This window comes from Osmerus eperlanus, chromosome 1 (assembly GCF_963692335.1).
Source record: "Osmerus eperlanus chromosome 1, fOsmEpe2.1, whole genome shotgun sequence".
NCBI lineage: Eukaryota > Metazoa > Chordata > Actinopteri > Osmeriformes > Osmeridae > Osmerus > Osmerus eperlanus.
The window spans coordinates 21,030,061-21,056,882 of record NC_085018.1 but is presented as its reverse complement, the minus strand read 5'-3'; the positions used below and the strand labels follow the sequence as shown (position 1 = coordinate 21,056,882).

General features: G+C 53.0%; 2 protein-coding genes across 2 annotated transcripts in view; one reads left to right on the top strand and one right to left on the bottom strand.

Annotated features, from left to right (window-relative positions):
* Positions 1-6,467, top strand: part of slc25a26 (solute carrier family 25 member 26) — a 37,656-nt gene extending 31,189 nt beyond the window's left edge. The window contains exon 10 of the mRNA XM_062469804.1: positions 6,009-6,467. Within this exon, the coding sequence (XP_062325788.1) occupies positions 6,009-6,105 (97 nt within the window). The 3' untranslated portion in view covers positions 6,106-6,467. The remainder of the gene's footprint in view (positions 1-6,008) is intronic.
* Positions 6,468-7,196: 729 nt separating this feature from the next.
* lrig1 (leucine-rich repeats and immunoglobulin-like domains 1) overlaps positions 7,197-26,822 on the bottom strand; it is a 26,024-nt gene continuing 6,398 nt past the window's right edge. The window contains exons 3-18 of the mRNA XM_062469793.1: positions 25,906-25,980; positions 21,945-22,082; positions 21,626-21,769; positions 20,357-20,500; positions 20,084-20,227; positions 18,603-18,746; positions 16,298-16,378; positions 13,941-14,012; positions 13,448-13,519; positions 13,104-13,267; positions 12,538-12,858; positions 11,849-12,130; positions 10,302-10,736; positions 10,088-10,219; positions 9,663-9,953; positions 7,197-9,166 (exon numbers count right to left, since the gene is read on the bottom strand). Coding sequence (XP_062325777.1) covers positions 9,006-9,166; positions 9,663-9,953; positions 10,088-10,219; positions 10,302-10,736; positions 11,849-12,130; positions 12,538-12,858; positions 13,104-13,267; positions 13,448-13,519; positions 13,941-14,012; positions 16,298-16,378; positions 18,603-18,746; positions 20,084-20,227; positions 20,357-20,500; positions 21,626-21,769; positions 21,945-22,082; positions 25,906-25,980 — 2,800 coding nt within the window. The 3' untranslated portion in view covers positions 7,197-9,005. The remainder of the gene's footprint in view (positions 9,167-9,662; positions 9,954-10,087; positions 10,220-10,301; positions 10,737-11,848; positions 12,131-12,537; positions 12,859-13,103; positions 13,268-13,447; positions 13,520-13,940; positions 14,013-16,297; positions 16,379-18,602; positions 18,747-20,083; positions 20,228-20,356; positions 20,501-21,625; positions 21,770-21,944; positions 22,083-25,905; positions 25,981-26,822) is intronic.

Genomic DNA, 26,822 nt, shown 5'->3' with positions numbered 1-26,822 from the left:
GCAGATTTGCTTTGGGACACCCACGCATACACACACACACAGACACGCACAGACTCGGTATCCACGCCCACACACACCAACATACACAAACATACATATGCACATGCACAAGTACCAACATGCACACACAGACCTATGTCCTATCACAACACAGATGAGGGGGCCACAGTAATGGAATCTAATCTGAGAATAATTACATCTGGAAGTTTCTCATGCAGCTCAGGCTCATTCCAGGCTTGTTCCTGATTGGTTCTCCCAGCTGCATTCACCTTTTGAAGGGATTTCCAGAAGGTGAAAGCACGGTGATGTCCTTCTGAGAACGAGATAGAAGCTTAGTCCCCAGCTGTCTGCATGCTAACCCACCCGTAACTGAAAGGAATATTCTTGGATGTTCTTTCTTCCGCTCTTTGATATTTTGGGGCATCTTTATTTCTAGCTGTCCACGGTCTCTTCTGGTCCAGCTGACTGTCTTCACGTCCTGTGCTTCCAGCTTACAGGGAGTTGTTTTTTCAAGAACCATAATCCCCTCAACAGGAGGGAATATTCACCACAGTATCTCCCCCTTGACAGTGATAAATATACTTTTTTTGTGTTTGTGTTTGTTTGAGAAAGCGGAGAGTAGGAGCACAGGGGCCGTGATTCCATAGGGCAAAAGTCTCAGGAGTTCCGCTGGTGCAAGCCTGCTACAAATTGCTTCTGCTTTAAAGCTGTAATTATGGTAATAGGCCCAATTGCAGTGTAGTGAAGCTGGAAAGTGCTTCCATGTGTATGCTGTGCCCTGGAGCACTGCGCTAGGCCAACGTAAGACACGCTCACCACACAAACCAAAACTAAACCAATGCTAGACCAAATACTAAATCAAAACCAACGCTGTGTTAAAACCGGTACCTGATTAGGTCTTTAGGCTAACTCAGACTGAAACAGACACTAATCTTACGAGTGTAGGTAAGGGAAATATGGCTGATGACCTCACAAAGTTGGATATGGCCCAGTAAAGTTAAGTGTTTAGTGTCTTCACATGAATGCAGATGAAGGAAATGAATAGAGCCCTGATCAAGCAGCCACAAAGGATCAGTAGTGAGGAAGAAGTATTGAAAGGATCTGATTTCATGACCAATGTTAACGTCTGGACATGAGAAACTCTGCTGCTGAGGCCTCTGGGTATTTTTAGCTTGTTTGGTCACTGAATGTCTTAGAGGTGATTGGCCGGTGATCAGCAGATGACTGATCTGTATGGCTGCTGGGCTGGTGATGTCACGGTGAGTCACAGAGCCCCTGGGGTGCAGGGGTTGAGTTCTTCCCTCCCCCTCACTGACGTCCTTCTCCACAGGTGGGGTTGATCACAGACAGGAAGTGACACACAGCACTAGTTGGGACCAGCCAAATCTTGATAGCTCTAGAATCTGGCGTCCAGTTTGCGGAGAGAGTTAGACACTTGCAGCTCTGTAGCGAGGCTTTTTACTGGGGTTGTGATTCGGGGAAAACTGTTGTTTTGTCCTGTGTTTCTTTAGTGAAGGACATTGTAAGACTGTGTTCTGCTTCTGAGAGGAAAGGTTAGATTCAGGCTAGATCTGTTTCAGTTCTCTTAACTCAGAGCAAACTGAAGGGCAGTGTAGAGGAATGTTCTCTCATGTTCTAGCCTAAAAATGTACCAGACACACACACACACACTCTCTCTCTCTCTCTCTCTCTCTCTCTCTCTCTCTCTCTCTTGAGAGAGAGTGACAAAGAGGCGCTTGTGAACGCCACGTCTTATTCTCTGAGGAGTGGAAAGGGCCATAGTTCCGTCCCTCTCTCTCTCTCTCTCTCTCTCTCTCTCTCTCTCTCTCTCTCTCTCTCTCTCTCTCTCACTATGTCTTACTCACGACCAAACAAACACACACACAAACCTTCACTCCCTCTCGTTCTTTCCAAAACACCCGATCCGTCACGGAGCATTCTGAAACACGCTGTTGTGTGAATGGTTGGGATAGTTGATAGATCCCTGACATGCTTGGCACCTTGTACAGCTTTGCAGTTGACAAAATTGATGTATTAGCGGTCAGCCCATTTGTGACCCCGTTTCTAAATGGAGGCCCATAAAAATCTTCCCTTCCACTAACTTACTAACCCCCACAGGTGCTTCAGGGATATGGCATGTGGGCCAGTTCTGGAGCGTCCATGATATTCAACCCCTTCTATACACACACACACACACACACAAGCAAGAGCAGCGCCAGGCCAGATGAACGCGGGGGCGTATTGGACGAATAGTGGTCTCAGTAAGCAAAAACAAACATTCCAACGGACTGGACCCCACAGCCAATGTGGACAGAAGGACAGAGAAGGAAAGTGAGGGATGTAGGAATAGAGGCTAGACTGATGGAAGTGTGTGTGTGTGTGGAATATATAATAGTAGAGGGAATAAGGGAAGGAGAAATACAGAACGAGAGAGAGGAAGTCTGTATCTGTGGGCTGAGCCAGTTGAGGGGGCTGTAGCCGGACTGATGGAGGGACGTGTGTGTGTGTGTCATCTGGTCATCAGTCATGCTGAGGCAGAGCTCCAGGGAGGCCCTAAGGGGGGGGGGGGGGGGGGGGGTTAGTCCTAATCCTAAAAACAGCTGTGTGGAAAAGGGCCTTGGGAGACTGGAGCTCTCTCATGGCCTGTCACATCTCCTGACCCCGGCGATGTCAGCCGCCTCCGAGGCCCCTGCCGCCTCTAACAGCCTCTAGCGAGACCATCACTGTCTCTAACAGCCTCTAACAGCCTCTCAGGCTTCTCCTCCTCATGCAGCCTCCTATCCCCCTGCTCTCCTATCCCCCTGCTCTCCTATCCCCCCTGCTCTCCTATCCCCCTGCTCTCCTATCCCCCTGCTCTCCTATCCCCCTGCTCTCCTATCCCCCTGCTCTCCTATCCCCCTGCTCTCCTATCCCCCTGCTCTCCTATCCCCCCTGCTCTCCTATCCCCCTGCTCTCCTATCCCCCTGCTCTCCTATCCCCCTGCTCTCCTATCCCCCTGCTCTCCTATCCCCCTGCTCTCCTATCCCCCTGCTCTCCTATCCCCCTGCTCTCCTATCCCCCTGCTCTCCTATCCCCCTGCTCTCCTATCCCCCCTGCTCTCCTATCCCCCTGCTCTCCTATCCCCCTGCTCTCCTATCCCCCTGCTCTCCTATCCCCCCTGCTCTCCTATCCCCCCTGCTCTCCTATCCCCCCTGCTCTCCTATCCCCCCTGCTCTCCTATCCCCCTGCTCTCCTATCCCCCCTGCTCTCCTATCCCCCTGCTCTCCTATCCCACTGCTCTCCTATCCCCCTGCTCTCCTATCCCCCCTGCTCTCCTATCCCCCTGCTCTCCTATCCCCCCTGCTCTCCTATCCCCCCTGCTCTCCTATCCCCCTGCTCTCCTATCCCCCCTGCTCTCCTATCCCCCCTGCTCTCCTATCCCCCCTGCTCTCCTATCCCCCTGCTCTCCTATCCCCCCTGCTCTCCTATCCCCCTGCTCTCCTATCCCCCCTGCTCTCCTATCCCCCTGCTCTCCTATCCCCCCTGCTCTCCTATCCCCCTGCTCTCCTATCCCCCCTGCTCTCCTATCCCCCTGCTCTCCTATCCCCCTGCTCTCCTATCCCCCCTGCTCTCCTATCCCCCCTGCTCTCCTATCCCCCCTGCTCTCCTATCCCCCTGCTCTCCTATCCCCCTGCTCTCCTATCCCCCCTGCTCTCCTATCCCCCCTGCTCTCCTATCCCCCCTGCTCTCCTATCCCCCTGCTCTCCTATCCCCCTGCTCTCCTATCCCCCCTGCTCTCCTATCCCCCCTGCTCTCCTATCCCCCCTGCTCTCCTATCCCCCTGCTCTCCTATCCCCCTGCTCTCCTATCCCCCTGCTCTCCTATCCCCCTGCTCTCCTATCCCCCTGCTCTCCTATCCCCCTGCTCTCCTATCCCCCTGCTCTCCTATCCCCCCTGCTCTCCTATCCCCCCTGCTCTCCTATCCCCCCTGCTCTCCTATCCCCCCTGCTCTCCTATCCCCCCTGCTCTCCTATCCCCCTGCTCTCCTATCCCCCTGCTCTCCTATCCCCCCTGCTCTCCTATCCCCCTGCTCTCCTATCCCCCTGCTCTCCTATCCCCCTGCTCTCTTATCCCCCTGCTCTCCTATCCCCCTGCTCTCCTATCCCCCCTGCTCTCCTATCCCCCCTGCTCTCCTATCCCCCTGCTCTCCTATCCCCCTGCTCTCTTATCCCCCTGCTCTCCTATCCCCCTGCTCTCCTATCCCCCTGCTCTCCTATCCCCCTGCTCTCCTATCCCCCTGCTCTCCTATCCCCCCTGCTCTCCTATCCCCCTGCTCTCCTAGCACCCTGCTCTCCTATCCCCCTGCTCTCCTATCCCCCTGCTCTCCTATCCCCCTGCTCTCCTATCCCCCTGCTCTCCTATCCCCCCTGCTCTCCTATCCCCCTGCTCTCCTATCCCCCCTGCTCTCCTATCCCCCTGCTCTCCTATCCCCCTGCTCTCCTATCCCCCCTGCTCTCCTATCCCCCCTGCTCTCCTATCCCCCTGCTCTCCTATCCCCCCTGCTCTCCTATCCCCCTGCTCTCCTATCCCCCCTGCTCTCCTATCCCCCTGCTCTCCTATCCCCCTGCTCTCCTAGCACCCTGCTCTCCTAGCACCTCTGTCATCCTCTCTGTCATCCTCCGTTCTCACAGAAATCACAGGTCATCCAAATGACAGGTTTACCAGCTTACTAGGAACTGGTGCGTAAGGTGCAATATGAGATGACAGGCTAGTGACCAGAGTTGGGAAGTAACAAAGTACAAATTTCTCATCATTACTGTACTTTTTCTGGTATCACTACTTCACTATTTATTTTTCTGATTTTTTTTTTTGCTTCATTACTTACTAGGAACTGGTGCGTAAGGTGCAATATGAGATGACAGGCTAGTGACCAGAGTTGGGAAGTAACAAAGTACAAATTTCTCATCATTACTGTACTTTTTCTGGTATCACTACTTCACTATTTATTTTTCAGATTTTTTTTTTTGCTGCTCCTTCAATTATTTATACAAATATCTGTACTTTCTACTTCTTACATTTTCAAACCAGGTTCATTACTTTAGTTTTAATATGTATTTGGTGGCATGATCAATATTATTTCTTGTCATTGCGTGCCTTTTTTAATTTCCTTGCTATCACACACAACAAACGTAAGCTAGTCTACAAAGCTAATATGGAGCAAAGCAGAAGGCAACAAGAAGACTGGATGAGACAGAGGATGAGGCAGAGGATGAGGCAGAGGATGAGGCAGAGGATGAGACAGAGGATGAGACAGAGGATGAGGCAGAGGATGAGACAGAGGATGAGGCAGAGGGAGTTAGCAATGTGGACATGACTGAGAATAGAGACATTCCTCATCACCCATGGTCATATATGATGTTCGAAATTGTCTGTGTCAAAAAGGATTCCTGGCAAATGCGCTGCGTGTCTATATATAGTGTATTTTTGTATTAATGTATTAATACAGGGCTCTGAAGTTTTATCAAAAGTTTGACGTGAGATTACCATATCTGTCAACGTTTAGGTAAAAATAATTTTGTGGTGGGGTGTGTGCTGGTGATGTTTCTGATTGGCTGTTTGGTGGAATTTAACTGTATAACTCGAGACAACTATCAACTCGGCAGAAAACGTCCCTCCATATGCCCACGCCTCGTCCATTAATTGTATGAAGCGGGACAAGTTATCCCTTCTCAGCGTGAGAAATTCAAGATGTTGCGTGAGAAATGGTTGATAGGCCTGATTAAGCGTGACACTACAACAGGTAGTAGTAGTAATGGCTACTTTTTATTTAAGTTGTCAGAGCCCACACTTCTTTACTGTAACTTGAGTGAAAAAGTGTAGTTAGTACTTCAACTTTCACCAGAGTCTTTTTATACATGAGTATCTGTACTTCTACTTGAGTGCAAGATGTGTGTACTTTTGCCATCTCTGCCTGTGACACATCCTCTGCCTTGATGTAACCGTCTCTCTCTCTTTCCACTCTCCTGCAGGCTGTTTGCTGGCAGCATACCCAGGATAACCTTCATCAGCCTGGGAGGCTTCATCTTCCTAGGAGCCTACGAGGAGGTCCGGGGCTCCATGCTGTAGCAGGCCTGGCCCTGCCTGGCTGTCCCTGCCTGGCTGCCTGGTGGAGGGTAGGCCTGGTCCCTGGTGGAGGGTAGGCCTGTTCTTGGGCTGTTCTAGCCTGAACCAGACCTCCTGAGGAGGGACACCTGGTTCCCGTGGGGAGAGTCATCCCTGATCACATTACCCAGCGCTCTGCATTCCTGCTCATCAGTGCGCTGAAGATTGAGTTTAACTGCCTGGATTCCTTTAATTTAACAACATGGATCGTTTTCAGAAGGAAACTCATAGCCCTCGCCACGAGACCATGAGCATCTGTACTGTATGGTAAATAAGTGAGAGAATGTGGCATTAAAACCAATATGCTATTAAACCCACTTTTTTTATATTGTTGAGCCATTGTGTGTGATTACTAGAGATCTTTGTGTCTGAGGAAGCGAGCTAGACTGGGGGGTTATCCCAGCCATCTCCCTCCAAGGTCCCAGCTCTCCTGGGTGTCAGGAGGGTGGTGAACCAAGCCACCTGGCTCCACGAGCCTCCATGAAGCCTCATCTCAGCTCCACTGAGCTCAGACACCTGCGATCCGGACTCTCCCACAGAGGTGAAGGCGACTCTGGAACATGCCTACCGTAGCACCGGCTTTGGGGGACCTTCCAAAAACAAAAAGTGACAGGAAACCCTAGACGCAAACGCAGATGTGAGGTCACATTTGATGGTATCTTGTCGTAAGCCAAGTTTCCTGACTTGCGGGGTGTCCTTCACAGAGCGGCAGTAGGTAGCGGAGGTGAGGGAGCCGGGCACGTCCACAGGGAGACGGGCGGCCCCACAGGTGGGTGTGTTTGTCACACTGCCTGTCACGAAGCTGCCGCAGAACAATGCGCAACATTTGATGGCTGCACCAGGCGCTCAGGATCTGTCTTGGGGGGGCTGTCAGTCACCAGCTGGAATGTGCAGCCTGTCCTGGCTCTGACCCCCTCCCCCCAGATCACAGGCTCTCGCTCTCGCTCTGGGCTAGATAGACCAGTCCAGTCCTAGCTACATTTACGTCACCGCGTGCAGCAGAGAGGTGGGTTCATCTGAGAACCACTCAAGACACACACACACAAAGAAAATCATAATGTATGATATCAAAATGTGATTTTATTAGACACTGCAATGCCATGTAAGACACTTCAATGTTTTTAGCTTTGACAATGGTACAATGGCTTCAGACAGTCTATTTCAATAAATTATTCGGACCAGATATAATGTACTGTTTAACCTCATTCAAACCTGGATACACTGGGGAAATGTCCTAGTAACATCTGAATGATCTTTTATGTAATTCTAGCTTTCTGATAGTTCCTTTGTTATACTCTGTAATTGTAAAAACATGTCTAGCGTTGATGAGGCAACTAGCAAATACTGGATCAGAATTACACAAAGCCAAAATGGGCAAGACCCATGTACGCATTACACAATGTAAAACGTTAAACTGCTCTTTGTGTGTCACACTGGCCCCAGGTATCCAGGCTTCGGGAAGAGGAGGACTTTCACTGCATTTGTCTTAATTTTGGTTAAGAGTACATTTTCACAAGTTTCCCAAACAGTAAGCTGTTCACAGAATGAAACATCCTCACCGCGTACCAATAACGTTTTACAAAGACTCAACAGATACCAGCTTTACCACTATTATATATGGTCTGGTTTGTGTTCTGACAGGCGAATACTGGCCATCCTCAGCGTGAACACGGAGCAGGCGACAGGTTAGGCACATGACAGCAGTGACACAACTGATGCAGTAACACAACTGACTCCACATGAACTTCTGGTTCAACATCACCATTCCCTTTTACAGTTGAAATATACATGGAGCCACATTTGCTATAAATGTGTATTTGAAACCAGGTATATTTGTTGAGTAAAGAGTGAACAAAAACATTGGAGTTACAAGCACAGGAGAGGGTCTTGTCTGAACCAAAGGCTACTGGAGCAGGTGTTTGGTCACTAAACAGGTGGAAGAGCCCTGATGTTCCTCTAATCCCAGAAACATGGAAAGTGATAGGTTACTCTGAAATGGAAGAGTTTACAAATCCATACATCATGTCCCTAAGCTGCTTTGTCAGATGTAAGTAATGATGAGTAACTTGAGTACAAAAGTGCTTACATGACCAAAACCTAGTTTGTCCATCAAAACATCCTGCCTTGTACCATATCACGTACCGAAATAAATTAAACCCAAGTTCATCCTTCATGAAGTACCACTGAGTGTAAGTTATGTTTGTTTAAGGCCATGACTGGCAGTGTTTGTCAAATACATTCAAGTGCAATAAAGTGTTTCCATGGTATGTGAGTGTACTGATAGATCTCTCTAAATCTCTTGATATATGATGAGTCTGGTTCTAGAGTTTCTGTGATCATGCAGTAAGGCAAGATGTCGATGAGGCTCATTTTGAAAAAGACAAAAATACCATCACTCCTTTCTTTATCATGCACAGAATAAATTCAAATACTCTTTTGTAAAAGTTATATAATATATATGCAACCTCTTATGTACACGGTCAAATGTCCAATGGTATAGCTCTCTTTCTCAAACACACATATACTGTACATTATTCCCTACATTTGCATGCTTCAAATGCAAGTCATTTATTTGGAGCTAGGTTGTGATTGGCACCTCCCAGGGGAAGGTTTTAAGTATGTACATCTGATACGCTCGGATGGGACGCCACCCACACAAGCTTCGCCTTCAAGCTCCGGACCCCGTCCCCTTCCTCGCGCCCCCGCCCCTTCAGCCCCAGACCAGAGGGGGAGGGGGGGAACATTCTCCTCTATTTGAGGTAGCAGTCCAGTTCCCAAAGAACAAGGTGAGTTTGTTTTAGTTCAGGGGGTGTGCAGAGGGGGGGGGCGTCTGCTAGTCGCTGGCTCTCCTGAGGGGGGCGCTGTCACTGAGTGGCTCTGGGAGCGTGCCCGTTAGACAGCAGAGTCTTCCTCAGCTCCCTCTCACAGTCCAGCGCGGCTGGGGAAAGCTTGACCGGCTTGTGGAACGACTCAGCTTGTGACGGGGAGCACACGACGATCTGTCCTGCTCTCTTCCCAGGCAACCCTGAGACAGAGAGAGGGGAGGGAGAGGGGAGGGAGAGGGGAGGGAGAGAGAGGGGGGAGAGAGAGAGTGGAGAATGAAATAGCAGGCCAGTGATGGCACACGCAAACATGAAGACCTGTATCCACACACAGCTCTGGGCTACAGGATGATGGATGGCTCTAGAAGGGCTGCGCTGCGAGGGCGATCCAGCTCGGATCCCTCCTAGCCGAGGGAGCAGAGTCCCAGGCAGCACAGGCCCAGACCTGCCCTGATGGAAGGCTGCCAGCGCTGGGAACTCAACGCTGCCTGGCTGCAGCTGCAGGTGGGAGCTACCCTCAAGACTCCCAGGCTGACAGCTATGATCCAGCTGTCAAGAAACGACTGGGACCCATCCATCACCCTCCTCCCTTTCACCATCACCGCCTCACAGCCACAGCTGGCAGCTACGAACGCGACGGGGTTTCAGCGAGCGACTGGTGCGACGGCGACGGTCGTCATCGCCGTGGTGACACCGTACCTTGTCTGTCTTGGTGGTTCCGCTGTGACGTCACTTTGTCGTGGTGGCCGGGTGAGCCGGGAGGCTGGGGGTCCCTTCGGACTCCGTTGGGGGTCCCGTTGCAGTGTGGGGGGGTGTAGTATCCCGTGTCGGGGTGCAGGGGGGGGGCGCTGTACTCCATGGGGGGTGTGTGGGGATGCTGCTGGTACTCCAGGCCCACTGGTCCCATCCCCTGGGGAAGGTAGCCGGGGTCCTTACAGTAGCTGGTCCCATTCTCCATGCAGTCTGTACACACCACGGCACCGTCGAAGCCTGCACACACACACACACACACACACACACACACGTTAACCCTGTGGTTTAGAAGCCCGTCCAGCGGTTCCCTGCGTGCTGCGTAGATGAGTTGAGTCCAGGAGCGTGTGAGAGGTTTGGAGGCCCAGTCCTACCTGAGGTGTCCAGGTGTCCGTTGGGCTGGCCTCCCCCGCCGGCCTCCACCCTGATGCACACGTCCTGCCTCTCAGACAGGGTGCCCTGGGAGGACAGGTAGCTGGGCACATCCGGGGGCACGATGGTCTCATCTGGAGGGAGAGGGAGGGGTGTCAGCAGGGTCAACATCAAACCATCACCTGGGTCACCTGGGCGTCGCCTGCAGACCCTCACCTGTGTTGGTGACACTGCACTCCTCGCTCTTCTTGCGGGTCTGGTAGATGATGCACACCCACACCAGCGAGGTCACCACGATGCTCGTCACCACGGCGATGACGATGATACCCACGGTGACGGTGCTGGGGCCGGAGGGCGGGGCGCAGACGGGGTGCTGCTGGCGCACGCTCAGCTGGCTGTGGGCGCGCTCCGTGCCCAGGGGGTTGGACATGACGCAGGTGTAGCGGCCCTCGTCCTCCAGGGCGGCGCTGCCGATCACCAGCAGCTGGTTGCCGGGGGTGAAGTGGTGCCTGTCGGAGGGGCGGAGGGGCTGGTCGTTGCGTAGCCAGGTGATGCGGGGCGGGGGGCTGCCCAGGGCCTTGCACTGCAGAGCCACCGTGTCGCCAACCACCACGCTGCGATCCTCCAGATCCTGGACCAGGTGAGGGGTCTCTGTTGGGAGGGAGGGAGGGGTTAGAGATGCACTCGGCTGGAACATAAACGCAGGTGTGGTGTTTGGCCCTCTAACTATGTTTCCGAGTTCAAAACAAGCACACAGACCAGGTAACAGGCAGACAGGAGACGCACGGCAGTGGTGTGATATGATGCAGATCTGCGCTACGGAATGTTTACGAAAAGACTCCTAACTAAGGAGTCCTTCCTCCAGTTGTATTGGTCTATGCTGACTGGTGATCTGTGTGCATTGAGCTGTGTGTATTTGCATGTGTGTGTGAGTGTGTGTGAGGGTGTGTGTGGAGAAGGCTTCTCCTCTCAGCAGGAAACACACAGATTAAGAGATCTCACTTAACCCGCCCCAGCCTCCCCTCTCCCTCACCCCTCCCTCTGTTCCCCCTCTCCTACCTTCCAGCCCCACCACCCCCCACAGGCCCCATAACAGAGGCCTCCCAGTCACCCCAGGCCAAACAGAACCGAGCCCTTTACATTGGATGAAACTACCCTCCAATATACAGCACAAAGTAAACGTGAGAACATTTCGTCTCGAGTATTTCAGAGAATCCAGGGAGTTCCCATCTTCCAACCTCCACATATTTTCCTACATGGCCATTACTCAGCCCCACAGCTCAGGAATTAGGCCTGTCCCTTCCACCCTGAAAGGAGGCGGGGTGGGAGGGGGGCGTAACAAACACCCCTCTGTGAGCCCTACCCCTCCCCCTTCCAACCCCAGCCCTAACCCCTGACCTTTGACACCTGACCTACAACAAGGCCACAGCTGCAGAAGGAAAATAAAGGGTTTGGGTCCCGAGCCGAAGGCTGACCAATTCCCAAGTGGCTTGGGGGTTATTTACGTGGTCACATTTCCCAAAATCCAGTTAAATGAAGTTAACTGAGAAAGTTGAAGTCAAAAAACTCAAATGAAATCCAAAATGGATCTCAGCTGTGTGACGTGTAATGTGAATACTAAATGATTTGATTCAATGAGGAAATAATACATTTTGAGGAAAGGAGAGGAGACTGGTAGCATGTATAACGTCATGTATGACGTCACATATGACGTCACGTATGACGTCACGTATGACGTCACGTGTGACGGCGGCATGTCTCACCCAGCACGGTGAGGCTGGCGTTGGCCGACACGGTGCCTGCCGTGTTCTTGGCGGTGCAGCTGTACACGCCCATGTCCTCCGGCTTTACGTCCGTGATGAAGAACACGTCGTCGTCGGGCATCACGTGCATGCGGCGCTCGCGGGCGGCCGGGAAGTCCGTGCCCCCGTCCTTCTGCCAGGCGATCTGAGGCGTCGGGTGGCCCTCCGCGGCGCACTCCAGTCTGGCCGTGGTGCCCGTACGGATGGCTCTGTCCTGGGGCGTCTTGACGAAGGAGGGCAGAACTGGGGGAGAGGAGAGGCTGGGTTAGAGTTCTACTGAGCAGGGGACCAGCCTCAGACTGCTCCAGTGAAGCGGTCAGCCAGGCTGACACAGCAGGGAACTGATGGACACATTAGTTCCAAATTCCTCTCTGAGCGAGTGAGAGAATGAGGGAGGGTGGGAGAGAGAGAGGGAGTGTGTGTGTGTGTGTGTGTGAGAGAGAAGGCTGAAGAGATTCTTGGAGGAAGAGCTCTGAATGAGCCCTAATCTGATTTATTCTGTCCCACGGTAGAACAGCTCTCCTATGCTGTCTAACTCGGCTAAGTATCTCCTAAATTACCGAGTTATCCGGAGGAAGTCATTTCTACGCACACAAACACAAACTAACACACATACAAACTAGCACACACACTAAAAAGCACAAACTGACCATTGACTGTGACGCGGGCCTTGTTGGAGTAGGAGGAGCCAAAGTGGTTGGTGATGATGCACTGGTAGCGCCCCTCGTGGGCGAAGGTGACGTGACGCAGGTGGAGGATGGTGGTGTACTCCATCACCCCGCCCGGCTGCGCGCGGACGTGGGCGTAGTTCTCCATCTGCGCCTGGCGCAGCAGCTCCTGGTCCTTGCGCCAGGCGAAGGTCATGGGAGAGGAGCTGCTGCTGGCGGCCGTGCAGGTCAGACGCACGTCGCTGCCCAGGACGGTGATGGTGGTCTCTGGCTGGACCGTGATCTGAGGCTTGGGAAGGTCGTCTACCCAGAGGAGAGGGAGGGAGGTGTTAGTGTTGCCTAATAACACACATACTCGACTGGAAAAGCAAACTAACAACCCCCACACACACACACCAACCAAAACAGAGAAGCTGAGATATTTGCATACTGACGTACAAACACTGACTCACACCCATGAATAAGCCTTTCAGATCCAAACAGGTGAAATCAGATAAACAACCCAATAAATGACGTGCACAACTGTCGGGCAGAGCGACGCGACTCACCACAGACAAAGCTCTCTGTCGGAGACTGGAAGATGCTGCTGCCCTCTAGGCTCTCGGGATGGGCACAGGTGGCATTCACGTCCTCTACCAAGTCCCGTGTCACCAGCCACTCGGGGAGCCAGCGAAGCTGGCAGTCACACAGGAAGCTGTCACTCTGGATCATCCTGAGAGGAGAGGACGGCTGTTATCTGACTGTCTGTTTTAGAACAGCTCTGATCAGACTGAGGAATAAGGTCTCACTTCTTTTCCCATGACTATAGCATCATCGTGTATATAATATCTTGTGTGTATGTGTCTGTGTGTGTTTGTGTGTGTGTGTTACAGGTGAGTCATGATCAACTCACAGGCTCTTGAGGTTCCCCATCTTGCTGAAGGCGTCTGGCTGGATCGAGCGGATAGCATTCTCTCCCAGGTTCCTATGGGGACATTAAACAGAGGGCTGTCAGTTGTGATAGGAACACACGCACACACACACACACACTTCCAAATGGCTTGTTTTAAACAAGGTCTACAGAGGCAGGCATGTTAGACTGAGGATACACTCCGGCACTTGCTTTTCTCTCTCCTCCCCTAACAGCCAGGGCCTGCGAAAGAGCTTATAGAAATTCCATTTATTCTACGAAACTGACCATATGCTCAATAACTTTGTTCCCTTGCACCAGGAAAAAAGGCCAAAGTTGAGTCTGCAGACTAACTGCAGAGAGGGAAGCAGCTGGGCCCTCGCAAACCCTGTCTTCTCCTTTTACAAAGACGTTATTAAATTGCTAGCAGCCCTCTCAGGCAGCTACTTTTGGCAGCCGCGCTCGGAGGGGCCCCAGTGCATTGTGGGATACTCACAGGTGCTCCAGGGCCTCTAGGCCTGAGAAGGCTTTCTTGGCCACCGACTTGATCTTGTTTCCAAACAGAGTTCTGCAATTTCCAAACATGAAGGGCGGCGATAAACGGAGGGAGAGAGGTAGAAGAAAAGAGCAAGAGAGTTGAGGGGGGGGGTGGGGGGAGTTGAGAGGGGGGGTGGGGGGAGGGGAGTGGGGTGGGGTTGGGGGGTGGGGTGGGCAAACATGAGACAGAAAAGGAGAGGAAGAGGGGAAAGAGAGAGAAAAGCACAATTAGTGAAGCTGAATCTGATAAGAGCGAAGGGATTGAGGTATTGGAAATCCGAACTGTGGAGATTAGGACGAAGGCTGAGGGAGTCTGGGGGCCCGGTCCGGCCCTGCTCTGCTCTTCAAACACCACTTTTATCTTTATTAGAATTTAATAGCGATGACAGGGTGGGTCTGAGAGCCTGGGAGGAGGGGAGGGGCCCGGGGGGGAAGGCGGGGGGCGGGGGGGTAGTCACATGAAAGGCCAGGTTCTCTCACTGTTGGGACAACACAGCTTGTAGGGGGAATAAAAGTAGCCTTGTCAAGGCCAGGTTCAAGCAAGGAACAAGCGTCTCTCCCCCCTCCTGGGGGTTTAATCCCAGACGCTCTTCAAAAGCAGCACCCCCCCACCCCCAATCCCTATCCTCCGTTTCCCACCGTTCCTCCTCTCACCCCCCTCACCCCCTCCCGCCATCCTTCAGCAGTGCAGCAGGGCTGAGACCTTGCACTCTGGGATGCTAGGACTGGACTGGGCTGCTAGGACAGGACTGGGCTGCTAGGACTGGGCTGGGCTGCTAGGACAGGACTGGGCTGCTAGGACTGGGCTGGGCTGCTAGGACAGGACTGGGCTGCTAGGACAGGACTGGGCTGCTAGGACAGGACTGGGCTGCTAGGACTGGACTGGGCTGCTAGGACAGGACTGGGCTGCTAGGACAGGACTGGGCTGCTAGGACAGGACTGGGCTGCTAGGACTGGACTGGGCTGCTAGGACAGGACTGGGCTGCTAGGACTGGACTGGGCTGCTAGGACTGGACTGCTAGGACTGGACTGGGCTGCTAGGACTGGGCTGGGCTGCTAGGACTGGACTGGGCTGCTCAGATTGAGCTGGTCAAACTGGACTGGGCTGGACAGACAGGAGTGGTCCATAGCTAGCATGAGTCATTCCTATTCTCTTAGCCTGGATGGTGAAAGAGGACCCGTGGTCTGAAAGAGAGACCTCCAGTAAACCCAGATTAGACATACAACAGTGGCTGCCTCCCATGAGGGGATATTCACAAGCCGATCTGGGAGGACACAAGACGTTCCGAGGAGACTTTGAAGTCCCCCCTCCCTTTATCTTGTTCCCAGCGTTGGTGAGCGTGTTTTTCCGGCCACCCCACCCGGGGCGGGTGGGGGTGTTGTGCCAGTGCTGGGTACAGCGGGCAGTTTCCGCCGACACCCCTCCCAGCGAGACAAAAGGGCCGGGGCAGAGGCGGGGCGCGCAGGGCTAACACGCCGTTTGATGTTGATGACCGGGCCCACCCCCCAATTTCACCCTCTCTCAGCTCCTAACAACAGGGCTTTCTAGACGAGAAGAGTGGAGAGGAGGGATGGAGGGAGGGAGGGAGGGAGGAGGAGAGGGGCTCAGAGCAGGCTTGCTGGATCTCCTGCAGGTCCACAGAAAAGCCCTTTCACTGGGGCTCACTCAGGAACGGCCTTGGCTGGACACCAGCCTTTTTACTTGATGTGTGATGACTGCATTGGACGCTGAATGCTTCAGCTCTGTGTGCATCTTAAGTGCTGCTTCACTCCTTATCTGGACTGGTGACAACAAGGTTTAGACAAGGAGGGGTAAATTATGAAAGACCATAAACTATAGACAAAAAGTCATTTCCAAGGTCTCATGGCCTCCCCACAGACCCCAACTAAGCTTCATGGCCACTGGAAGAGTCAAACTGAGATAAACCCCAGATGAAAAACCGATTTGAACAGACTGGGGTTTTAGGCCAACAGCAGTTAAAATATAAACCTGGATGCATCATGAAGAAAGCCTCATAAAAGCGGAGCGGCACTTCAAGTCATCTCTCAGTGTAGCACTTCAAGTCATCGCTCAGAGTAGCACTTCCAAATGATGTGTGAGGCCCTGAGGGGAGAGACAGAGACCGGGGCGGCTCTCTGTTCGACCTGCCCAGGCCGTGCTGGAGGCTGGAGAGAGCACCAAGAAACGCACTTCTCACACTGGCTGAGGGGAGGGGGGGGGGGGGGGGGTGCAGAGAAGTGGAGAGACAATCGCCAAACCAGTGGCAGGCCAGCGAGCTGAAAGGGATGGTGGGAGGAGGAGGGGGAGAGACTCACAGCTTGTTGAGGCTGTCTAGTCCAGAGAAGGCCCCATTGGTGTCCTCTATTGTCCCAGAGATGTCGTTATGGTCCAACTCCCTGTGGAGAGAGAGAGAGAGAGAGAGAGAGAGAGAGAGAGAGAGAGAGAGAGAGAGAGAGAGAGAGAGAGAGAGAGAGAGAGAGAGGAGAGAGAGAGAGAGGAGAGGAGAGAGAGAGAGAGAGAGAGAGAGAGAGGAGAGAGAGAGAGAGAGAGAGAGAGAGAGAGAGAGAGAGAGAGAGAGAGAGAGAGAGAGAGAGAGAGAGAGAGAAAATAAGAGATGAGAGCAATGGAGGAGCGACGGGGAAGGAGGAGGGTAGTTCAGAGTACTCTGTAGCTTTAGAAGACACGTAGTTGGAAGTCACGGGTTGGCCCCACCCACTCCTTCTCTCCCCCCCCCCCCCCCATCCGCACCTGGCCTAAAGAGCAAACTTCTCCCTGCTGCTCTGCCAGCCAAGTGCATTCTTTCCTTTGAGGGAGGGGGGGGGGAGGAAGGCACGCCACCCCAGCGCAGGCATACACATGTATAATTCATGACGGCATGGAGAGATTGCCGGGCGCATAATACCCTCTGGATCCAGTCAGTTGGGTCTGGGAGTCCTGGTGGAAGGTCTGTGCCACAGTCACAGCGACTGCTGCTAATGAAGCTGGAAATAAATGAGACTGAAGCTAAACTAGAGAAGAAAAGAGCCTTGGGTCTGCCCGGACACTTCTAAACGCACGCTGAATAGACTTCATTAGCTGCTCTACCGGCTATCCACACCGGTGAAGTCATCTGGGCACTCGGAGCCCTCTGAATAGTAATCAGGAAGAAAAACAACAAAAAAAGACTTGGACAAAGATGTGACTAGCCGCTCTATCGCACGCTTTGTTTCCCCTGCCATTAAGGGACTTTCTTTCAAACTTTGGAAAGCTCTTTGAGGCTGATGGTCACTCACACCCACACAGTCCTTTAGCACTCAATACCCCCTCTCTTCCAGCCCCCCCACCCCCCACCCGCATCCACAGACCTTCCCTCCGCTTCCTTTCAGAGCCTCTACAGTTCGACTGGACTGGGCTGCCAATTTCCTATTCTTTCTGGCTGGCTGGGCGTGAATGGCCGTTGCCTTGTTAATGCGGCCCAGTGGTGGGGGCCCATACAGGGGCCGGGGGAGGCCAGGGGGGAGCCCTGAAGACTGGCCCCCACTGCTAAAAAGGCTGGCCTACACAGGGCTTTCACACCCCACTGCAGGCTCCAAGCCCACGCTGCCATGGCCGACAGTGCAGGCCCAATTAAAGCTAGCCCCGGCTCTCTTACAGGCCTGGTCTGTGCCTACCATCCAGCACAATGATTAGATTAGACCTGCCTGAAAGAGAGAGGGAGCGAGAGAGGAAGAGATCAGGAAGAGAGAGGGGCGGGGAAGAGAGATGCAGAGAGGAAGAGGAAGAGAGAGCCAGAGGTGGAGCAGGAAGGGATAAGAGACATGGGGAGGGCGAAAGTAAGAAAGTCATTAAAAGAAAGAATGCAAAAGATAAAGTGGGGACAGAATAAAGGGAGCGAGGAGGCAGAGATAAAAGGCTAGTGAGAGCGTAGAGGAAAACAGGAGATGTGTGTGGGGATCGGCGGGACAGACAAAGCCGGCAAGTGAGAAAGAAAGGAAAAGTGAAAAAAGAAAGAAAGGGCGAGAGAGGCGAGCAAAACAGAGGGCCTCTCACACAGCTACCCCCCTCTCTCTCTCTCTCTCTCTCTGTGCCAGCAGAGAAAGGTCTGTATATGCCTTGGCTTGTCACCCCACTGTGAGAAAGACCTTGTCTAGCGAGCACAGGCAACACTCTTTTCTCTGGCTGGCTGGCTGAGCAGAGCTCAGGCCAAAAAGACGCAAGGAACCAGCCCTTCAACAGCCTCCCTCCATCCCTCCATCCCCCTCTCCGTCTGCCTGTGCAGGGCCAGTGTAGAAGGCGGACTCCCATCCTGCTCTGTTTTAAAAGGGCCAGGAGCCTCCAGGGAGGTTAGCACCGGGGAACACATGTGCATCTAGCTTTTCTGGGAACCCAGTAACCCACAGACTTAACAGGGAGGGGAGAGAAGAAAACACCCCCAAAAGAAATGTTCTCCCAGAAACCATGACAATGGTGACGCATGCACACCTCGTCAACGCACACACACACACACACACACACACACACACACACACACACACACACACACACACACACAGTTTTGTTGCTCCTGCAATGGTTCCTCCAGCCTCTACCTTCAGGAAGGAACTAATGTTGTGTGCCTTGGGAGGGGTCAGGAAGACTTACAGGGTGCGCAGGGACTTGAGGCCTTTGAAGGCTCCTTCGGTCACATGGCTGATGGAGTTGTGACCCAGGCGGAGGGACTGAAGGTCTCCTAGCACGGCCAGGCAGCCCTCATCCAGGCGGGTCAGGTTGTTGTACGACAGGTTCCTGGAGGGGGGAGCAGAGAAGGGGGAGGGAGGGGGCGGTCAGGACTTGACACAGCACAGAGTGGCGGCAGACATCTTTTTGTTTTGAGGTTCATTGCCGACTCCCCTCAACACCACAATTTAGATGCTTCTATTGTGGTCGTGGTGGTTGACGTCGGGACGATCACGGGTGAGACGCAGGGGGAACATATCAGATGTTTTACTGGTGCCAGATGCATCTGTCATCAAACTCTGGATCTCACCGCTTTTGTTCAAGCATGAAACTCAGTTCTCCACTCACTCCATCACTGCATTCTTTATGGTCTCAATCTACCAGTGGCCTGACAGGATATGTGGTGTGTGTGTGTGGGCAAGGTCTGGACCGGAGCTGGGGGCAGTGTGGTCAGTCATGTGTACAGTCTCTCTGCCTCCTTCCTCGTCAGCCTGTCTCATCCGGAATGTAATAGCAGGCGAGCCATAAAGCAGGCAGCTCTGGTGCCACACACAGGGACAGCACACCACTATCCCCTTGTATCACAGTCATCAGGGCCCACTAATAAAATCATATAACCTCTCACTGTGCGGACTGCAACAAGATGGAGCACGGATACAGAGGGTTATCAGACACACACACACACGGGCTGATATCAGTTTGAAATACATACATGAACCCACACGCAGAGTGCTGTCCTTGGCGCCAGCGATGCCTAACAACGGCCCAGTTAGCAATGCCTCACCTGAGCTAAGCTGGACACTGGAACAGTCGTGTCAACACAGTCTGAACAGCAGAGATAATACCAGCTCATTCATTCGACTGAGAGACGGGGATCCCCTCTGTAATTACCACAACACTGGCAACACAGGATTACACGCTAGTGGGCCAAACCCGTTTGGAGACCTGAATACAGGTGCTTAAAGAGGACTTAGATACTGTCAACCACGGCTGTAATTATGGGCTAAACAGGCTTATCCTGAGAGGAGTGCATATTGAGCGTTAAGTCATTTAGCCAAGGTTCAGGTGCGGGGAGAGGCAGGCAGGCAGGGTGTTGGGAGGCAGGCAGGCAGGCAGGGTGTTGGGAGGCAGGCAGGCAGGCAGGGTGTTGGGAGGCAGGCAGGGTGTTGGGAGGCAGGCAGGGTGTTGGGAGGCAGGGTGTTGGGAGGCAGGGTGTTGGGAGGCAGGCAGGGTGTTGGGAGGCAGGGTGTTGGGAGGCAGGGTGTTGGCAGGCAGGGTGTTGGGAGGCAGGCAGGCAGGGTGTTGGGAGGCAGGCAGGCAGGGTGTTGGGAGGCAGGCAGGGTGTTGGGAGGCAGGCAGGCAGGGTGTTGGCAGGGCAGGGTGTTGGGACGACAGCAGGTACTCACAGTTCGCGCAGCTTCTGGCAGAACCTCCAGCCGTCAGGGTTGATGTGGGAGATGGAGTTGTTGCTGAGGAAGAGCTGCAGCAGGGAGCTGAGGCCGTACAAGGAGCCGCTGTTCACCTCCATCAGATTGTTGTAGTCCAGGTGGCTGCAGGGGGAACAGGACACAGGCAGTATGGGTAATGTAGTTTGGGTAAAAAAAAAAAAACTCAACTTAAGTTCACGCCAGTCTATTGTAGATGTTTGGAGGTCAGAGGCAGATCGTCGGGACACTCACAGTGTTTTCATCTTGGCCAGGCCCCAGAAGGCTCCGTCGGTTAGCTTGCTGATGTTGTTTCTCTGGAGCTTGAGAACCTCCAGACTGGCTAGGCCCTGGAAGGTCAGGCCCTCCACCTGCCTCAGACGGTTCCTGTTCAGTTCACTGTAGACACATCGCCCAGGAACACGGTCAAGAGGACCGAACATACATGGCTTGTTTCTCTATTTCTACATTTCACAGGTTCCATGAAGACAAGGCCGCTAGTTACAGCAGCTCATTACTCTTCTCTCCTGGTTCTAATTAGCATTCATCTCCACAAACCCCCCCAGCAGGCATTCCTGAGTGATCTCCGTTCCACCTGTGGCCCCTGTGCCCAGTATGGGCCAGCGCTGCACACCCCTGGGACCTGAAGGGTCTGGTTGCAAACTAGGGTCATGTTCTGACCTGGGCATCCCAATACAGGATCACAAACCGGCATCAATCACTCTAAGGTCAACTGCAGTAGCAAACATCAAACACATGGAAATAGCTCTGGGATAAGAGGAACTAGTCCATCAGGGAGAGAGGCCAGAGCATTTCAGCACATGACATTTCAACACCCTTCCCTTTCAAGGTTACTGAATAGAAGTCATGGAGAACCGTCTTCAAGGAGAGGAGTAAAATAGAAATAGCGTGCGAGGTGTTGGTAAAGCCCTCAGCTCTCTCCGCTGGGCTGTGTCACCTGCCTGCACCTGGCGAGCAGGAAGTTTGATATCACAGCCCGGCAGCATAAACAGCCACACAGGCTCTTTGTGTCAGCTCCATGTTGCCATAAGCGTGTACAGATACAGTGTCACCTGTGAAACAATAGGCACCCGGGGAAGCTTCTGGAACCGTGGAGTGAAGAGACCCGTAGCCACAATGGAGCAGACTCCCATTACCTGTGTCTCCTTCTCCCCACAGTGGAGGTGTTGAGGTGTGGATGAGGCTACCTTGGCGTAATGCTGCAGGGGAGGGCCGGGAACGGGGGAGAGAGCCATCATGGAGAGGGCTCAGGGAGAGATGACCCACTCAAGGTACACAGGGAAGGGCATAAATCAGCCAGGGAATGGCTCTCATGTTGACCAAAGAAGAGTCTTCCCCCCCAGGAGGATATGAGGTCCCACTAATGGCCCTCGTAACTAGTCTAACCACTATAGACAGACTGCTCAGATTCCATTTTGCCTTGGTTTCCCCCCCAAAAAACAAGCTACCACTCTTTCCACAAGCAAGGCTGCTCCGGCCGGAGTCAGGAGGAGAGCTACTCACAGCTGGGTGAGCCTGGGCAGCTGGAAGACCTTCACAGGGACCTGGCTGAGGCGGTTCCTGCTCAGCCTGAGGACCTGCAGAGACGAGCCCAGCTGGTCCAGAGCTCCAGACTCCAGAAGCACGATCTTGTTGTTTCTCAGATACCTGGGGAAACAGAACAACACAACCAGGAATGAGCGTGATGAAGAAAGCACAAGCGTCAGAACCAAGGACAAAGAGGACCTCCGCGGCACTGACAGGACGTTGGATGTACGTGGACCAGGGAGAGGTTCAGTAGAGGTACAGGCAGATGGGGGGGATGTTTTGAGGTTATACTTACAGATCTTTGATCTGGAGGCCTGCAGGGAAGGAGTGCCCTCGCACTTCACTGACGTCATTATTACTCAGGTCCAGCGTTTCCACGGAGACCAGTTCCCTCATGCGCCTGCCCTCAATGCTCCGGATTTTATTGTGGTGTCTGAAAAACAGAGAAAAATCAATAAAAACAAGAGACTGACATCTGCGAGACAAAATGCACAGTGTGCTGTCACTTCTTCACAAGATAATGCAACTCGCCATCTATTCTGAACCAATCGGGGCTGCAAATATGTGCTTTTCCAAGAGCACACAAGACCCCGTCATTGTGCTCCTAGTCCACTCAGGAACAAAGAGAGAGAGTACACACAACCAAGTGGTCTCCTTCAGGAGCAAACGTCAGCTCGAAGAGAATACAAACATTCCTCTCCAAACACTACCAAGGCCTCTGCTGCAGTCCAGGCTGAGGGCTCTGTCATGGAACATTCTAGATAGGTGACCCTGATGGATCACTCAGGACTCTAAGAGGAGCTCTAAACACTTGAGAGTGTGATGAGCTGTAAAGGGTCAACACTGCTGGATGGACTCAGTGTGTCCAGTTCACCATGAAATTAACAAACCCTGTACAGTACTGGTAAAACAAATCCCAGGTCAATCTAAGTTACCTTACACACAGTTTTTCAGCGAAGGAAACACCCACAAAAAGAATCTATGAGGAGAGTCTGGGAGAAATCTCTCCCAGACACAGTCGACTCCCAGTATGCAAGCCTGTTTGCTAAATGTCCCTGGCTGGTCTGTTGCATTCAGACAGGCAGGTGTCCTACCAGTCACACTATATAAAAACAAGGTCAATCCCTCTGCCCCAGGGCCCCCTCCCTCATACACACAGGCTAAAAGAGCCTCTGTAGGCAAGTGGGGGGGGGCAGTCCTGCTGCAGACCACCTGAATAAACAGTGGTGGAAAAAGTAAAGGATGAGTAGCAGTCACTGACCCCCCCCCCCACACACACACACACAGACCCCTGCCCCCCCCACCCACACACACATACATACATACACACACCCTGCCCTCCACCCAAACCCAACCCATACCCATATGAGAAGCCTGTGGGAGCCTCATGATGGAGGGCTGTAGGGAGAGACTGACAGAGCCTCTGCGGAGCGGGGGGGGTCAACAGCTGCTGACCCTCGCTGGGAAAAAACGTCTCAGATCTGACTCCAAATCAGAGGGTGAGGTTCGGTTTCTTCCCATCGTTCTCTCTCTGTCTCTCTCTCTCTCTCAGAAGCTGACCCGAGAAGTTCCGCCCAGTGCGCCTCTAACCCACACCAAAGTCTGTCTTTCTCTCTCTCTCTGCTTGTCCCCCTCTCACACTCTCTCCATCCCACCCTCCCTCCCTCCGCTCTCTCTTTGATGTTCACAGCTCCATTCAATCCATTTAATTCCAAATCTCACAATCCCCCATTGAGCATATGATTATAATCAGATCATTCTGACACCTCTTTTGATGTATAGAAGCACAACATGGAGACGTTTGTTCACGTCGATTCAGCCAGCCCTTTGGCCAGTGATTTCAGGCCATTGTTCAGCCAGCCCCTGTTTGATGTTGGGGACCAAAACAATAGAATACTCAAATCACATCATCCCATTAGCACTATGAGTGTCTATTGGAGTTGTTATGACTCCTGCCTTTGATGTTGGCAGGCCAGACAATAGAGCAGTTTGTGCACATCTAATGTCACTGGGCCTGTGTGATCCTAGGAGTAGCGGAGCTGGCCTGCTGTGGCATTCTGGGACTGGGGGATCTCTTTGGAAAGACCAGGTGCATTGTGGGCCTGATTGGATCTTGAAGCAGTGATTAATGCAGGACCAAAGGCAGGCGGACACACTGGTTATCTGGTGAGCTGGTCAGGCCCGCTCTCTCTGGTTTATCTCTGCCTGATGGACCGCACTGGAGGGAGAACCAGAAGAGGCGGATGGCTTTGTGGGAGGGAATAGGGGAAACCGCAGAGAGGGAGGGAGAGAAGGAGAGAGGGAGACGATGAGATGGAGGGAGAGAAGGAGAGAGGGAGGGAGAGAATGAGAGAACAGAGAAGACCACAGAGGCTGATCTCACAGAATGGTCATCATTGCTCCCTCTCTCTCCCTCCACCCCTCCCTCCCTCCCTCTCTCTCCCCCTCTATGCATTCACACAGATGGGTGGTGCAGACACCCCTCTCTTTCCTGTTGCACCCCTCTTTCCCCACGGTCCATCCTCCTCTTCCAGAGGCCATAGTCTCACACAAGCCCTGCAGTCAGACAGCATTCCGACCGCTCTCCACCAACCATACAGGAATTCTGCCCGCACTGGTGTGCCATGTCTGCATGAGCTGCCAAGGCACACGGACCAGGGTAGGAACTGGCTGGGCTGCTGCCAAGGGGCGGACGGGGTGTTTGGGCTGGGGGGGACGGGGTGTTTGGGCTGGGGGGGACGGGGTGTTTGGGCTGGGGGGGACGGGGTGTTTGGGCTGGGGGGGACGGGGTGTTTGGGCTGGGGGGGACGGGGTGTTTGGACTGGGGGGGACGGGTATTTGGGTTACTTTTAGGCAAAAACCTGAGCCGGGGTGCATGCCCCCCTTCTTCTGCCCTCTTCCTCCAAACTTCGCTTCCCCTGTGGTAACCGTGGCGATGTCACCCTGAGTCCTTCACTTCTTGTGAAGTCTCCACCATCTTGCCCCCACCACCACCCCCCACTCCCCTTCCTGCCTATGTGTTTTACCATAAGCCCTGTGACTGACAGCACCAACTGCAGTGTTCTACAGGCCATCAGCTGTGCAGATTTGTAAAGATAGGTCCCTGGGCTACCCATAGCAACAGGCTTCCAACCAGGCCAAAAAAAGAAGCCAGAGCAGAGAGGAGGGCTGCATTCTCCTGAACCAGCCAACGAGGGCCGGGGTTCATTTTCAAACACATAACTGAAGAACACTAACACATTTGAAAGGCTAACATGCAACAGGCTGAACACCTTGACGGGGAGGGGGATGGGGAGGGCATGTTCTGTCTACAGTCGTTGGTCCTTCTGAGAACCTACAGGGAGACCCAGAAGGCGAGGCAGGGACGTGGCTGCTTCTGAGGCCTGGCAGAGAGCAGTCCTGCAGGGTAGCACCCAGCAGCCCTGCAGGGGAGCACCCAGCAGCCCTGCAGGGTCCTCCCACCCCCGTAGCAGTGGAGATACAACACAGACTCCACACAGCTGGGGAGGCCAACTGTTTAGCCCCAGCCTGTGGACTGTCTCTGTGTTTCCCGGTTGAACGGGTCTAGTGTCTTCTACGGCCACACAGAAGCACGACAACGGTTGGAAAACAAGGCCTCACTGACTTTCTGCAGAACAGGCGAGCAGGACAGTGTCACAATTGTGTGTACTGCGGGAGACTGTCAGGCTCACAGCTGTGGCACACACGCCAGCGCACACACACACACACACGTATACACAAGTATACACAGACACACAGCACACACACATGATCTTCCCAAATAGGGCAGTAAATCTCCAGTGAGATGCCAGAGCAGGCAGTCCCTGCAGGCAGAGTTTCACAACTGTAACCAGGAGGGCCTTCCAACAAAGCTCCCATCATCGTCAGCTTGCAAAATCCAACCAACAAGAAACTTGGGGGTACAGACAGGTAGCCAGGCAGTAGACAGACAGCTAGCCAGGCAGTAGACAGACAGGTAGCCAGGCAGTAGACAGACAGCTAGCCAGGAGCCAGGCAGTAGACAGACAGGTAGCCAGGCAGTAGACAGACAGCTAGCCAGGCAGTAGACAGACAGCTAGCCAGGCAGTAGACAGACAGGTAGCCAGGCAGTAGACAGACAGCTAGCCAGGCAGTAGACAGACAGCTAGCCAGGCAGTAGACAGACAGGTAGCCAGGCAGTAGACAGAGGGATCCCAGAAAAAGACTAGAACAGCTGTAATGGAGGTTCAGTAGTGGCTTCAGTGCTCTATACTCACAGGTAGAGTGATAAGATGTTAGGAGAAGCCTTCCCTAGACTTGGGATGGATGTCAGCTCGTTGTGGTCTAGGCGTCTGAAACAAACAAACAACAGACAAAATTGCTTGTGAAAAAAAAAACTGAGGGAGCAAGAGATCATGCCGTATCACAGAACTATGTTGTCAGCAGATCAGGAACCAAGTCATCACTGTTCAACAACTGTAAATCTAAAAAGGCACACGAGATGACAGCATATGTTTGTTAGATTGGTGGCTCTGCAAACATGTGTGTGTCTGTGAGTCTCTCTGCCAGTGCTGACTGAGATAGGCCCATGCCCTCTCCTCACTATATAAAATATTTACAACCCAGGGTTTGGCTGGTGTCAAGTGATGGGGGAAGCTTTAAATAGAAAACCACAACTTTATTCTCAATTGGACTCATTTCAAGACAATACAGTATAGTACTTACAAGGATACTCTGGTCAGTGTGTGTCTGTCTATGTGTGTGTGAGGAGAGAGAGAGAGAGAGAGAGAGAGAGAAGAGAGAGAGAGAGAGAGATGGAGAGAGAGAGAGAGAGAGAGAGAGAGAGAGAGAGAGAGAGAGAGAGAGAGAGAGAGAGAGAGAGAGAGAGAGAGAGAGAGAGAGAGAGAGAGAGAGAGAGAGATGAGAGAGAGAGAGAGAGAGAGCGAGAGCGAGAGCGAGAGCGAGAGCGAGAGCGAGAGCGAGAGAGAGAGAGAGAGAGTGAAACACAGGCATGAAACAAGACAACACACACAAGAGCAGTCCATTAGCCAGTAAGAGAGAGGCTCTTTGTGGAGGAGTTGTGTTCATAGATTAGCTGTCTGCCTAGCAATCGATGCTCAGATCCTCTGAATTGGGCCTATTTCGAAGGGAGAGCCCAGTCAACACACTCACCCTACGAGAGGAGAGAGAGAGG